This window comes from Pyxicephalus adspersus, chromosome 4, assembly GCF_032062135.1.
Source record: "Pyxicephalus adspersus chromosome 4, UCB_Pads_2.0, whole genome shotgun sequence".
NCBI classification, from domain to species: domain Eukaryota; kingdom Metazoa; phylum Chordata; class Amphibia; order Anura; family Pyxicephalidae; genus Pyxicephalus; species Pyxicephalus adspersus.
This window is the reverse complement of record NC_092861.1, coordinates 141,318,348-141,333,122: the sequence shown is the minus strand read 5'-3', so window position 1 is coordinate 141,333,122 and position 14,775 is coordinate 141,318,348. Positions and strand designations below refer to the sequence as shown.

General features: G+C 39.1%; 1 protein-coding gene across 1 annotated transcript in view; it reads left to right on the top strand.

Moving 5' to 3' along the window:
* Positions 1-14,775, top strand: part of KCNH1 (potassium voltage-gated channel subfamily H member 1) — a 221,179-nt gene that overhangs the window by 28,224 nt on the left and 178,180 nt on the right. The window contains exons 3-5 of the mRNA XM_072409818.1: positions 1,416-1,522; positions 3,920-4,048; positions 7,219-7,337. Of these exons, the coding sequence (XP_072265919.1) occupies positions 1,416-1,522; positions 3,920-4,048; positions 7,219-7,337 (355 nt within the window). The remainder of the gene's footprint in view (positions 1-1,415; positions 1,523-3,919; positions 4,049-7,218; positions 7,338-14,775) is intronic.

Genomic DNA, 14,775 nt, shown 5'->3' with positions numbered 1-14,775 from the left:
GATCTATATATATCATTATACCAATTTAAGACTAGAGACTCATATTGGAACAGGTTCTGATACAGTAACTCCATAGACAAGACACTTTATGAATTGACAATTTAGAATTGCAATATAAAAAAATGAAGTTTCCCAGAAGTCCTGTCTCCTTATGTTAAAGTATCCCTTAGCTTGAAAGTCAATGTAGGAAGTAAATACTTACTTTGCCCCTGTGAGTGAACTTGGATCACTAGATCTGGTTCCTCCCATTGGTTGGTCCCATTGACCTAAGGTTGCTGCAGGAAAGACTGGAGCTCTGAGGTCAGAAGAAGAAACTGATGATTACTTTTGGTGAATTTATATCCCCATTGATCTGAGCAATGTTCAGTATGGGCACCAGTAAAATTGAGAATTTATTGCCTTCTAATACTGGTAAGATGGGTGTCAATGTCACCAAGTTGCTTTGGGAACTCCTAAAGAGTTCAGCAAATAAAAACTTTTAGTTTTGTATAGTCTGGGGAAGGATCAGCTGTTCAGGTCTTCTTTTGAGAGAATTTCCTTCACCTCCTATTCTAGTGGCAATGCTTTCACCAGCAAAGAAGAGGTCATTTTTTGTGTTTTGTTTCTTTTTGTTAGCATAGGAGGAAGCTAAAACTCTTTACATTTTTTTTTTTTGCCTGCACAGATTTGTTCCTCACTTACTGTTTGGTGAGACCGATGTCACCATAAGATTAAGTGATGCAAAACTTTTCCCAAAGCCCGGATAGCAGTAAAAACTTAAAAAGAGTTCTAATTCTCTCCCACTGTATCCAGTCTTGCAAAGTTGTACCAGTTCCTTTTCTGTGCTGATATTGCTTACTCTGATTTCAATGCAAATTGTGAGACTCTCACAAGAAGTTGCAGCAAATCAGATTGCGATGCCGGATTGAAATGAAGGGCATTCAGGACGATCTAGTTCTTTCCTTTCAACCCGTTCTGTCCTTGGCCCTCCTCTTTCATTTATTGGATTTCAGGTATTTCAATCATAGAGGCTTCACATGTGGGTATTACCTAGCACAGACTTTTGCAAATACAATAAACCTAGGAACATCCATTCATCCATACCAACATCCACCTACCAAGGGATTTTCATATTTGCAGAAAACCTCTTAAGATCTAACCCTCTATTTACATCAGGCTAGAGAATTCTTGAGTACTGAGACATAGCACGTCATGATGTTTTCCAGAGCCTAGCACCTTGCCAGTCCCCCCCCACCAACTAGAGATGACATTACTGGATTTAAAATAAGGCATGTAATTAAAATGAAAAAATGAAAATGAAAAATATCTATTTCCAAACCTAATTACCATGTTGATGATGATCCATGGAAAAACAAATGCATATTAAGGTTTACTTTTTAAAGAATACTTGTGTAAGTCTTGAATTTTTTTTACAGCTTTATGTACGGGGAGCTGACGGACAAAGAGACCATTGAAAAAGTCCGACAGACATTTGAGAATTACGAGATGAACTCCTTTGAAATTTTAATGTATAAAAAGAACAGTAAGTGCCGCTATTAACACCGTCCTCTTCTTTGCTGTTTCTTATGTATATTAGTTAATGTTTTTTCTTTGCTTCTTTGTGTTGTTACACGACAGATAATATAATTGTACTGTTTTCTACTCCGATGCTTTATTCAGTGCTGCAGTGATCATTAAAGAACAATGAGTTCTGCGTGATTGGTAAATTGCCAAATCACCTCCGTTCATTATCGTCTGCTGGTTCAGAGCTCTGCTCCTGGTAGTCTATTTGCATTCACAGAGCGAGCGTTCAGCCGAGGTGCAGATGTTGTAATAAGCGAATATAGCTGTCTATGCTGTGCCCAATGCGGTTTTAATATACCAGAAGATTTTAGGTCATGGATGTTCTACTGACGGCCCTTACTGCTTGTTTTGGGTTACACTCAACTTGTTATTACTCTTAGGTATTTAAAAGATATTAAAACCCCCCAGAGGAGGCTCTTCTTCCTCTAGTTAATATTTGCCTGACTCCAATCAAGCACCATATTGACAGCACTGATTTTGGCCCCTCCATGGTTGCTCTCATCTCTCCATCCAACCCATTACCCATTCAACCCATTCCTTTGCAGAATTTGTATTCCATAGTATGAGTGCTCCATTAGATTCAGTTGAGATTTTGAAACAGGATTGCACATCCAATATCAGATGCTACAGCACCATACTGATGAGGGTTGTCATTCTTCTACAGTCATCCTGTTTCCTATGAGTGCATGTGCATGCAGCAGAACCTATTGGCCTAAAGTAATGATCCTTCCCTTATCAAGCGCAGCCAAACCGAGGATTGCAGGAGAATGATATCAAAACAGGTTTAGATACTTACACCAGATGTAGTGAATATTTTAGTGAATATAGAATAGAACTAAATGATATGAGCATAAATGTGTACCTGAAGGTCCATAGGAGCATGCTAGGGGCCCAGACAGATCTTTTCCAGTGACAGATGAATGAATAAGCACGGTACACACAGCACCATTCTGTTCAAAAGAGATAAAAGGGGGGTGAATGAGTGACCAACACTTTCCTCCATGGAAATGAACATTGGTTGTTCCCAATGGGTGATTTATAAATATACTGTGACCGCTGTACACATCAAATGTCAGATTTTCACCCGAGATGAGCACAACCATCCATGTGTACATAGTCTAAGGCTGGGAGGGGGTGCTGTAGTAAGTGGCTACCATATAAGTATACCTGCACTGACAATTTAAAGTATACTCACATAAGACAAGAGCTGCCCTCCTTGCAGACCTCCTTGAGATACTATTGATTGCTAACCTACTGATTTAAAAACTTTGTGAGTTTATTGACCCAGAAGAAGTACGCTAATCAGTTAAGTCAGAGAAAAGTCAGCTATTCCATAAATAAAAGTCCATTAATTGCATCAGCAGTGGCTCCAGCAGTGCAGGGGGAATACAAAGAGTAATCAGCAAGTAATAACGCTCTGATTCATTCAATGTAAAAGAGCTTACAGAGCAGAAAATGCCACAGGAGGCCAAGGGACCCCTTGTTTTATAGAGAAGAGTGTAATGTTTGAAATGAAGACATCAATCCTGTTCCAAATGCATGTCACTGCCTAGGTGCTTGCTTGTGCTTTTGCTAAAAGAACCACAGTTCCCTATTTATTTAACTACATTGCAAAAATTTTGGTAAATTTATTGCATTCGTAATAGTGGGTCCCTGTGCAGAACTGACCTGCACCCTCCCCCCCTGCTGAACTGATTTTGGCCCCATGTTGGGGACCCTCATGCAGTGGCACACTTTGCACCTCCCTATTCTCCGCTCCTGTTCATAGTCTTGGACCTTTAGACCTCAGATAGGATGTCAGCAAAAATCTTGTAAGATTTTTGTACTAGCAAGAGTAAGATTGACATAGAGGTGGGGGGGATGTAATGGCTACTGTTGACCTGGAAGTCGAAGGCTTGACCATCTTTGGCATTTTTCTGAAATGCATTATGTTTAGAGAATGCCACCGTGAGTAGATCTTGCAAACTTGTTATCAGGATGCTTGATGACTGAGTCTCTTCAACTAAACAGCCGGCAGCTTTAGGTTATTACATATTGTCCCAAGAAACTGCTTGCAAAGCTTTTACAACTTTCCTATTGTACCATACATCTGGGTAAAAATGAGAATATGCTTTGTATCTTCATGGGGTTGGTATGTTCTCCCCTTGATTACATGGGCTTCCTGCAGGCACTCCGGTTTCCTCCCACATCCCAAAAACATACTAATTGCTAATTGGCTGCCCCCCAAAAAAGTTTACCTTAAACTGTGTTAATATATGTCTATGACATTGGTAGGGACTTAGAGACATGACTAAGTACAGCACTGCGTAATATGTTGGCGCTATATAAAAAAAAATAATTTCTATTCTTGTTTCAGGGACGCCCGTGTGGTTCTTTGTGAAAATCGCCCCCATCCATAATGAACAGGACAAAGTGGTATTGTTTCTTTGCACTTTCAGTGACATCACAGCCTTTAAGCAACCAATTGAAGATGATTCATCGAAGGGTTAGTATTACTCATCATTCATCTTCGCGTATTCTGACTTGTTGAAGGATCTTGCAGAAGTTCATCTTTCAGCACTCCAGAAATGATTATTTGGAGTTACATACACCCGTGGGTCTTTGTCTGCTGTCACAATTTAATGTATTTTTGGAGTAGAACTATTTTGGGCACTGCTGTCGTCAGCTTGTACTGCATCCTGCCTCTTGCAGAGATAATCAATTTATGCAAATAGAAACTTTTTTCTCTTGATTTCTATCTACATATTTTTTTCCATTCAGCCTTTGGTTTTTAAGGCTGGTATTATTATTGGTAAAGGTTCTTCAGTCAAACAAAGCTGTTAACTGCAGCTTAAAAAAACAATTAAGTATGTATTATAAATCTTGAGGATTAAGTAAAAAAATAACCTCAAAAGTTCTAAACTTCTCCAGCACATCTAAAGGCTTTTTAAAGACAGGGGAATTGAAACATGTTGCTGTTCATTCCTAGGAATGCAGTATCCAAACTGTTGGCATCCATGCAACACTTGGGCAATGTTCAGACTGTGAGGTTGCAGTGCAGTTACCACTTCCTCGGTTGAGATGCTACATGTCGCGTCCCACCTTTGGCCACCCATAGAAGATGAATGGGGATGGCAGTAAGTGGTTCAGTAGAGGTGCATCGGAGGTGCGGGTGGCTGCCTAGGTGCCAGACACGGGGAGCTTCTTTGGAACCGTTGATGCTGATGAATGTATGAACGTAGAGGTCTTTTTTTTTTTTATAAATGTCTGAACCTAACTTTTATGCAAAACACTTTTTGGGTTCACATAGTAAAATGTGATAGTCGTGATTTAAACATAATAGCTAGAAAAGCACTTTTTGATTGTTTTTGTATCAAAGACAATAGTGTTTTGGATCCTAAAGGGGACTTCAACATTGCATGGGAAAAAAACTATAATATCTAAATCTAAATGATTTTTAAATCATTTTCATATTCACCTCTGTGACCCCCCCACCACCAACCTTCTCCACCATCCATTCCATAGCCCACTTCTCTGCTTTGTCTAGCTTTATAACTTGTATTGTTGTATATGTTGTTATATCCTAGAATTGCTGTCCTTAAATATATATGTTACATTTACTAAAACTTTGCATATCAGTACTGCTTGAAATTGGAAAGGGGTTTGCACCCCTAAACATAAATAATGAACTATTATTGCAGCTAAAAAGTATGATCTGTAATATTCATCTATGTTGCTGCAATTAAATCAATATGACTACATGCCCCTTATGTAATTTACTCCAATAATTCTCTAATTTATCCTACACCAAGCATGTCAGTCTGGAGTTCTATGGGCCCTGTGTAGCTCCTTGCTTTTTTTCCGCAACCCTTTGGTGGCAAATACCTTTGTGGCAAGTTATGCAGCAATTAATAACATTTGAGCTGCATCCTCATTCATGGATTCAAAGTTATAAAGACTGATGATCAAAACATTAGATCAGTAATGGTCTATCATTAGATCAAACATGGTCATCAGTAATGGCAGCTCACATGATGGCTCAGTGAAAGTCTCACTTCAAGGAAAACCAGATAAGACTATAGCTGTTTCTAAATAAGTTACACATTCTTGCATTTTTTTGCTATTATTATTAATAATAAACAGTGTTTTAGCACCAACATATTACGCAGCGCTGTACATTAGATACGGGTTGCAAATGACAGACAGATACAGTTAGTGACACAGGAGAAGGAGAGGACCCTGCCCCGAGGAGCTTACAATCTAAGAGAGTTGCTACTAAATACTTTGGGAAATGTTTTTGTCCTGTTCTCTAGGGATAAGTATGTTTAGATGTAATTTTTACCATGTAGAGTTCAGAGGGGCAATAAAACTTTGATAAAATTATGTTTATTGCAGACATCTGCAGACATTATTGTTCTCCGCAGATCCTCTTAAAGATTTTGCTTAACTCTGCACATTGTTTGATCTGAGCTTGACACAGTTCCAAAAAGCAAACACGACACCATATAATTCAGAAAGTACTTCTAAAAGGCTCCCGTATTGTGACCTGTGCTGCTGTTATAAAGCCATTTGTGTCATTTTATCTCCTTCATTAATGAAATTCAGTCCTGGTTACACTCATAATTTTCATAAAATGATTTTGTTGCGGAAAGCAGTGTGTATCTTTATCTTTAGATAAGGTGTAAATCTTCTAATGGAGGAAATTAGATAACAGTTTGTTACAGATACATAATGGCATCCTCAGTAAGTCAATATAGGGCGTGGATTGGGAATGTGCATGTCGAAATTGCAAAGACATTTATATTTCAAAAGAAATGGTCTTTTTGCATCATTTTCACAAATTCTGCATATTGGGCCTGATTTATTAAAGCTCTAGCTGGAAGATACACCTTCATTGGTGAAGCTGAGTGATCCAGCAAACCTGGAATAGATCTGATCCAGGATTGAAAAAATGTGCTAACAGTTAGCAAATGACTTTTAAGATATCCATTCCAGGTTTGCTGGATCACCCAGCTTCACTGATGAAAGTGTATTTTCTCTAAAGATACAGGCTTTTTCTTAAATGTTTCACTTATGGCACATATCCTTAGATCCACCTAACCTTTCCCAAAAATGATTGTGACAATACTATGTTCCCGGGCTTTTCAATCAATACAAAAATTTGGCAAGGGCTTTGAACTTACATCACTGGTTTTAGCAGTGTGCTGTTTTCTCTAGTATTACAATGCTTTTTTAAAGTTTGGTCCACATATAAAATTAAAACTAATTAACTAAAATTAAAATTAACATCGCAGATTAGGTCATAGTGAATAAATAACATGTCAGCACTACCAATCCCATCAGTTTTTTGTTACAAAAGATTCTCTTTTCCACTGTAAATAGGAATTGCTGCATCTTTGATGGAATCAAAATTTCAAATGTTCTCCAGCTATGGGGTATGCTTCAATAAAAGAATTGGAAAGTCTTTTGGTTTCAGACATACCCTAATTTATATAATTTGCAGAGAGTGCAAGGATACAGATAATACAATGTCCAATGTGCTGTTAGATTATCATGTGGTCTGATTAGCTGCACAGACCATTATGTATGAACATGTCATGCACATTGTTTTATAGTATGGAAGTGTTTATAAACCTTGTGTAATGTCTATATTATATATAGGATCTTATTTTTCAGGCTGGGGAAAACTAGCGCGTTTAACAAGAGCTTTAACAAGCAGCAGAGGGGTCCTACAACAGCTCGCTCCCACCGTTCACAAAGGGGAGAATGTACACAAGCACTCCCGGCTTGCAGAGGTAACGCACAGATAACATTATATTTATACATTATACTGAACTCCAGGATAAATGTAGTCATGTATTACATCATGTCAATATAATGCTATATGTCCTAATTATGTCATTAGCACCCTGTAAAGTAATTGGAGAAATGCCAGTGGATCCACAGATAAAACTGTATGTGTCAGGACCCCAGGGCAGTCATTGCATCAGATATCCTCCTATACTGCACCTCTCTATACTGCAGTGTAATACATTAATTATTATTCAGGGGACATATATAGAAAAGTATCATATTATGTAGCCGGATTATTCAAGAAGTTTTGCTACATATGTCCAATGGACCTATTGGGATACCTTGTTACTACCTCACATCTCAAACATTGCCACTAAGGTCATCACTAGGGATAAGCGAGAATAATAAATTCGCTCTTGTGGAGAATCGGGCCTTTCTCGCTTACAGAAAATATAAACGAGAACGGCCTTCTGATTTGAGGAGAGGTCAAGCTTTTGCCTTTGAGATCCCTGGGCACTAGAGGTTAATTAACCTCTAGTGCCCCGGGGATCGCACACTCTTCTCAATTAATGCAGCCACAGCTGCAATCATTGGGAAGATGCGCAGCACAGGAGAACCTCCTGACATTGTAATATAAGTATCTCTCACAAATGATACATTTATATCTGTAAAAAATGTATCATTTGAAAGAGATACCTGTATTACAATGTCAGAAGGTTTTCCTTTGCCAGGCATCTTCTCAATGATTGCAGCTGTGGCTGCATTAATTGAGAAGAGTGTGCGATTCCCGGAGCACTAGAGGTTAATTAACCTCTAGTGCCCCGGGGATCGCATACAGGAAGATTCCCAGGGAATCCTGTGAATCCCCTGTGAATCCTCCTGTTATAATTTCCTTGATCTTCCGATGGTTTTGCGAAATCGGTTTGACGAAATTTCGCTGAAACATTGGAAGTTTGAGGAAGTTTTCGCTAGCATGCCGGAGGCATTCTCGCTCATCCCTAGTCTTCACATTTTCTAGGACAAAAAATAGCCTTATGGTCTTTTTGCTAATAGTAACTTTGACATCAATCCAAAATGTTACCCACCAGGCTGCTAACATATTGGCCAGATGCCAAGTTATAGCAACACATACTTTAGGTATGAAGCCATCCTTAAAGTGGAGCTAATCAATATATTTTTTCATGCAATCAAAGACAAATAATTACAGAACAATAAAAAGTTATGGACACAAGATAGGACACCACCAACGAATAAAAATACCAGTGACAACAATACACAGAATCGTAGGTATTACCATTACTGCCAGTGTGGTTTTATCCAACATAGAGATTTGATTTATTTAAATTCTCCAAGACTGGAGAAAGTACACTTTCACTGGTGAATCTGGGTGATCCAGCAAACTGGAATAGATTTCTTCAAAGTAATTGGTTATTTGTTAGCAAATGTTTATTCTGGACTAGATCCATTTCAGGTTTGCTGGATCACCCAGCTTTACAAATGAAAGTGTATCATTTCCAGTTTTGGAGAGCTTTAATAAATCAGATTCAGTAAGGGGGTAGCTGAAAAAGGTGCTCAGAAAACAAAGAGGTGATATAAAGAACTTAAAAGAAAGTAAGAGAGAAAGAAAGAGGGTGCATGCATGGGGAAAAGGAACTGCTCTTATAGATGGAAATATTAAAAAGAAGGCCATAGATCAGCCTTCCTCTACCCTTTAAGGTCTTCAGGAACCTCCTGCTATAATTACTATATAAACAACTCACAGTATATTATTTCAGGGATCACTAGGAAGAATGTTTCTTTCATTGGTGGCCAGTGGGAAGAATGTCACCCGTACAGATAGCCAAAAAGATCATTGATGTAATTTAAACTGACCTGAGAGGCACCAATTGCTATTACTCAAGGAACCCCCAGCAACCTCTGGAAGAACCCTGGTTGAGAAACACTGGTCCAGATATTAGGGACCTCTGGAAGGCAATCTCATACATTCCAATTTTCCATATAGATTGTGAATCGATCCTGTAGCTAGGCTGTCAGTTCCTTCATATGTGATTGTTGCTTTGACCATTCCGGCAGTATGGGGGCCATGGTGGAGCCCCAGTGCCTGAGGATGATTTTTCTTATTGTGGAGAGGAAAAAAGTCAAATACCCTTTCTGGTCAAGGACATGGAGCCTGGGACTAGGGGGAAGAGTCTGACGTCAGGAGTCATTATTATTATTTTTAATAAATAGGATTTATATAGCGCCAACATATTACGCAGCGCTGTACATTAAATAGGGGTTGCAAATGACAGACTAATACAGACAGTGACACAGGACGAGAGGACCCCGCCCCGAAGAGCTTACAATCTAGGAGGTGGGGGAATTAACACACAATAGGAGGGGAGATATGTAGTGGTGGGAAGTAGTGATGGTTTCAAAAGACAGAAGAAGATGGGTAGGCAAGTTTGAAAAAATGGGTTTTGAGTTCTCTTTTAAATGAGCAGAAAGTAGGAGCAAGCCGAATAGGACGAGGAAGACCATTCCAGAGAGTTGGGGCAGCTCTAGAAAAGTCTTAGAGCCATGTGTGTGATGAGGTTATGAGTGAGGAAGTCATTAGGAGGTCATTGGAAGAGCGGAGAGAGCGACTGGGGGAGTATTTTTCTATCAGGTCAGAGAGGTAAGTGGGACAAGAACTGTGGAGGGATTCGAAGACAAAGCACACGAGCAAAGGTGAAAATGGAAGCCAATGAAGAGAACTACAAAGAGATGCACCAGAAGAGGAGCGGAGGGAAGATGGATGAGTCTGGCTGCAGCATTCATAATAGATTGTAGAGGAGAGAGTCGGGTTAGTGGAATACCAGAGAGGAGGAGGTTACAGTAGTCCAGACGAGAGATAAGTGCATGTACAAGGAGTTTGGTGGTCTCAGGGGACAGGTAGGGGCCGATTTTGGAGATGTTGCGTAGGTGAAAGTGACAGGACCTGGAAATGTTCTGAATATGGGGGGTAAATGAGAGGGCAGAATCAAAGGTGACACCAAGACAACGTGCCTGAGGGGAGGGCCGAATAACAGTGTTGTTAACATTGGTAAAATGTATTCCATAACTTCATTAGGTGATCTGCTGTATAAATATATCCTTAAGAGACAATTTAAATTTGCTATTGCAACATATGAGCTAATGTGTGTTACCAGAATGCTTTATGAATGCTACCCCCAGCACATGGTATGGTGGACCCCAGTTCCCAATCCATCCTACGATGTGCATACTATCTATGTGATGCACCTTGTTGCTAAAAAATAATCATTTATTATCCATAGTGGATTGTTGTCTGTCTGTTCATTATGTAACATAAAGCACTGTAATGGAAAGCATATTGGGCCTGATTTACTAAAGCTTTCCAAGGCTGGAGAGAATACACTTTCTTCAGTGAAGCTGAGTGGAATGGATTTCTTAAAATCATTTGCTATTTGCTAGGAAATGTTTTGAATCCTGGAACAGATCCATTTCAGGTTTGCTGGATCACCCAGCTTCACTGATAAAAGTGTATCCTCTCCAGTCTTGGGGAGCTTTATTAAACCAGGGTCATTGGATCCAATCTGTTCTTGACACCTAATTTTTATTTTCTTTTTCATATTTTCTGGTATGACAGCTTCAGTAAATAAAAAAGGTTTAATAAAAATGATATTAAAACTGAAATAGTTATTACACTGAATTTTGAAATATCAAAAAAACATTTGATGTAGAAGCTGAAGTACTGACATCCATTTTTCTTTCCAATGCAACCCTGACTTGCACAGACATCAATTTCATCTGCATGCACTTTATTCATAATGATACAAAGCATACGAATGTCAAACAGAAATGGGTAATATAGATATATTGACGCACGTTGGGGATGTGGGCAGCGGCTGGAACGATATTTCGGAACGTTGGTGCCTTGTTTAATACTCTCTCTTGTTTAAGACACAGTGGTGATTAGGAGACATTTGCATTCATGGCTGCCGCTTGCTCTCACACAGCTGACTGAGCCGCTGTTCATACTCGGCGTAGACTCTGATAGGAATAAGGAGGAATACCAATGACTCCGCTCAGTAAAGATCGTACAGGTTCCTGTAGATATGACACCGGAGACGTACATTTTCCTGGTTTCCGTTTGAGATAAATAATTTCCTGTGATTAATCACCTTCACCGTCATTGTTCAGGGCTGGAAAATATATTAGGCTTGGAGATTGGGGATTTGTAGAATTTGGGTATTTGCCTGTAGCATAGGGAACATTTATTGCAGTATAAACATGCTGGGATTGGTACAATGGAAATGTTGCCTATGCGGCCCATGTTCATTCATGCCACCAAATCCTTCCCTATAGGTTGGCTGTGTTAAAAAGGCCACATTGAGGTATTAAATCATATGAAAGCTCACATGGTGGTCTACTGTGCTTTGAATTGTTTCATTTTGCCTAAAAGTTCCCACATTGATGAAATAAATATAAGGCTGCTGTTTGCCTGTCCATAGTTTTGTATCACGTTTCATCTATTTCTGAGGTTATACAGCTCTGCCCCACAACATAACCCTGTCTAGCAAGACTGGACATCTTATTTCTCTCTGTTGCAGTTTTATTTTTACATAGAAGTTCCAATTCCATCCCGTGACTGAGCAGTGACAAGAGAAGCTGCACATGAGCCATCTCTCTGTTACTCTGTTTCCTGATTCCTCCTATTAGACAGCTGCTTGCAATGTAGCATTAATTGTACGATTGGCTTCTTGTGTTTCTTTTCCCTTCCTGTACTTTTAGCTGTTCCGAGATTGGTACCAAGTCATATTTAGATATTGCACAATTTGAAGTACAGAAATACATTGCATTGGGCCTGATTTATTAAAGATCTTCAAGATTGGAGAAGATAAACTATCATGGGAGAACCTGTGTGATGCAGCAAACCTGGAATGGATTTCTTAAAATCATTTGCTATTACTTGGCAAATGTTTTCAGTACTGGATAAGGTTCATTCCAGGGTTCCTGGATCAACCTGGTTTCCCCATGATAGTTTGACTTCGCCAATCTTGGAGAGTTTTAATAAATCAGGCCTGTTGTGTATTAATGAAATTAGAGTTGCATTATTTTGTGTTTTTCATATATGCACAGACATTACTTTTGAAGAAAGCATAGACCTAGTATACAAGTTTAAATCTCATGCCCACCTCCTATCTTGTTGCTGCCAAAATAAAGGTTTATAGAAATCTCATGCTTTACATGCATTACACAATATTTCTGACTTGTTTGCTGGGATATGGTTTATAGAGCTCTTTTTCTGTTTGAACCCCCTACTTACACTTTGGTGCCCTGTGCTGGCAGAGCTGAGTAACAGCCAGACCCCTCAGCACAATCTTATTCATACAAACTCGCATTGCATAGAAACGGACAGGTGCGTCTTTTTGGATCCTGCAAAATGGGTCTTTTCTGGTGACTATTAGATGTTAGTGTCATCTTTACAAAGTTGCAATTGTTACATTGTTGCATTACAGAATTAAAAAAAAAGGACACAAGTCTATCCAGCCCAACCAACAAAATTGGAGGAATAACTGTGACAGTGGAGGTAGATAATACAAAGTCTATTGGTCTTCATAACTATACTTGTACCGAGAGGTCAGACTTTTAGGTACCACCAAGAAACCTTAGGGTACAAGATGCTCCCTTGGGGGTACTAGAATACCATTACTCCAATGAGGCCTCCAAATCCTAACTGGGGCAGGATCTGCAAGGGTTAGGGATTAGCTACTCCTTCCGAAAATGAAAATTTCTGTCTCAGATGAATATGTTATATTGTTACATTAACCTAAATAGACCTATACAACCTTTTAGCAAAATTGGGTTTGGGATGCCCATTGCTTCCCTGAGGCTTCCATGATTGAGCTGGGGCCAAGGGCCCGATCTGCATGGGGCCGGCTACTCCTTCCTTCCATGGCAATGGTCCCTGATCCCTGCTTAGACCTTAGATGAATGTAAAAACGCAGAAATACTCATGGAAAAATGCCCACATTCAAACCCAAAAACAAATAAAAATGATAAAACAAATGCCCAATGGCCTTGTATTTTTTTTTTACATGTAACTAAATAACGAGGTTATAAAATGTGTGGTCAGATTTTCACTGAAGGCCAACGATTTAGCAATTTACAGCCGTGGAATGAAACATTACTGAGGCCTTAGATATAATTGACCTTCTGTCTGGTGTTCAGCTCCAGATGTTTTACATTGCCTTGTTATTCTTAAGATGAATCTCATGTTTTAAGCTGCGATGATTTGGTCTCGCACTGAAGACAGGTCCAGTTTTAACATCTAAAAAGTCACTTCTTTTGAATTATTTGAGTTATCTGGTGAATTCCCAGGGTCCCCCCTGTGGCATATCTGATGGACCTTGTCTTCCCATAGACATTCTGTTAATGCAGAAAAGTGCGAGGAAATGACAAGTGCTCAGGCCTTTAAGGACCCCTGCGTTACCCATTCTGTCTGTCTTACATTCCCTGGGTTGCTTATTCTTTCCTAATATCAACGCTGTATAGGTTGTTTCTTTCTTTCTTTCTTTCTTTCTTTCTTTCTTTCTTTCTTTCTTTCTTTCTCTCTCTCTTTCTTTCTCTCTCTCTTTTTTTCTCTCTTTCTCTCTCTTGACCCCCCTCTTTCTTTCTTTCCTTTTCTTTCCTTTTTTTTATCAATTGATGTGATAGGAGGCAGGAAATTAAATCTTCTTTTCTATAGATATCAGTAAAAAAGTAGAAATGTAACATAGTAAAACTACATTCTTTTAATAGCGATTTATAGGGATCTTCTCTAGGACCTTCTTCCTAGATTAATATTAAGCAAATCTCCTAAAGATGGTTCTGTTGGTGGGGTATTCCCGCTTTTGACCCCAAACAGGGTGAAGTTTAGCAAGTTTGGCCTATGCGTTTAGGTGGCATTTAGAAAAGCCTGGGGTGCAGCTTTGTAAGCTTTGTAAGTGCAACCACATATACAAACAAAACAATATACAAAACAAACTCTTTCATCTCCTGCCTTATGGGCTCATCACTGTTACCTGGTAAGTACTTTGTGCCAGATGCCACCAGGATGACCAGAGGATAATGACTATGCATGGCACATGTATGTGGGCATTATTATTATTGTATGCTTAATATCACAAGGCACAGCAAAGTACGTCAAGGCTTGAGACATGGCAACTAGGCAGACTGGGTAATATCTCTTTATTGAATATTTAGCATACTTTAAAAGGACTTGCCATGTATTAGTAAATTTATCTCAGTGGAAGGCAAATGCAGCCTTTGAGTTGTCATGTACTGTATAAGACTCTTTTGAGGCCAATGGCAATTTGTTGGTCTATGTTTGATGCAAATTAATCAAAGGAGGATAGTCCTAATGCAAGATCTATCTATCTATCTATCTATCTATCTATCTATCTATCTATCTATCTA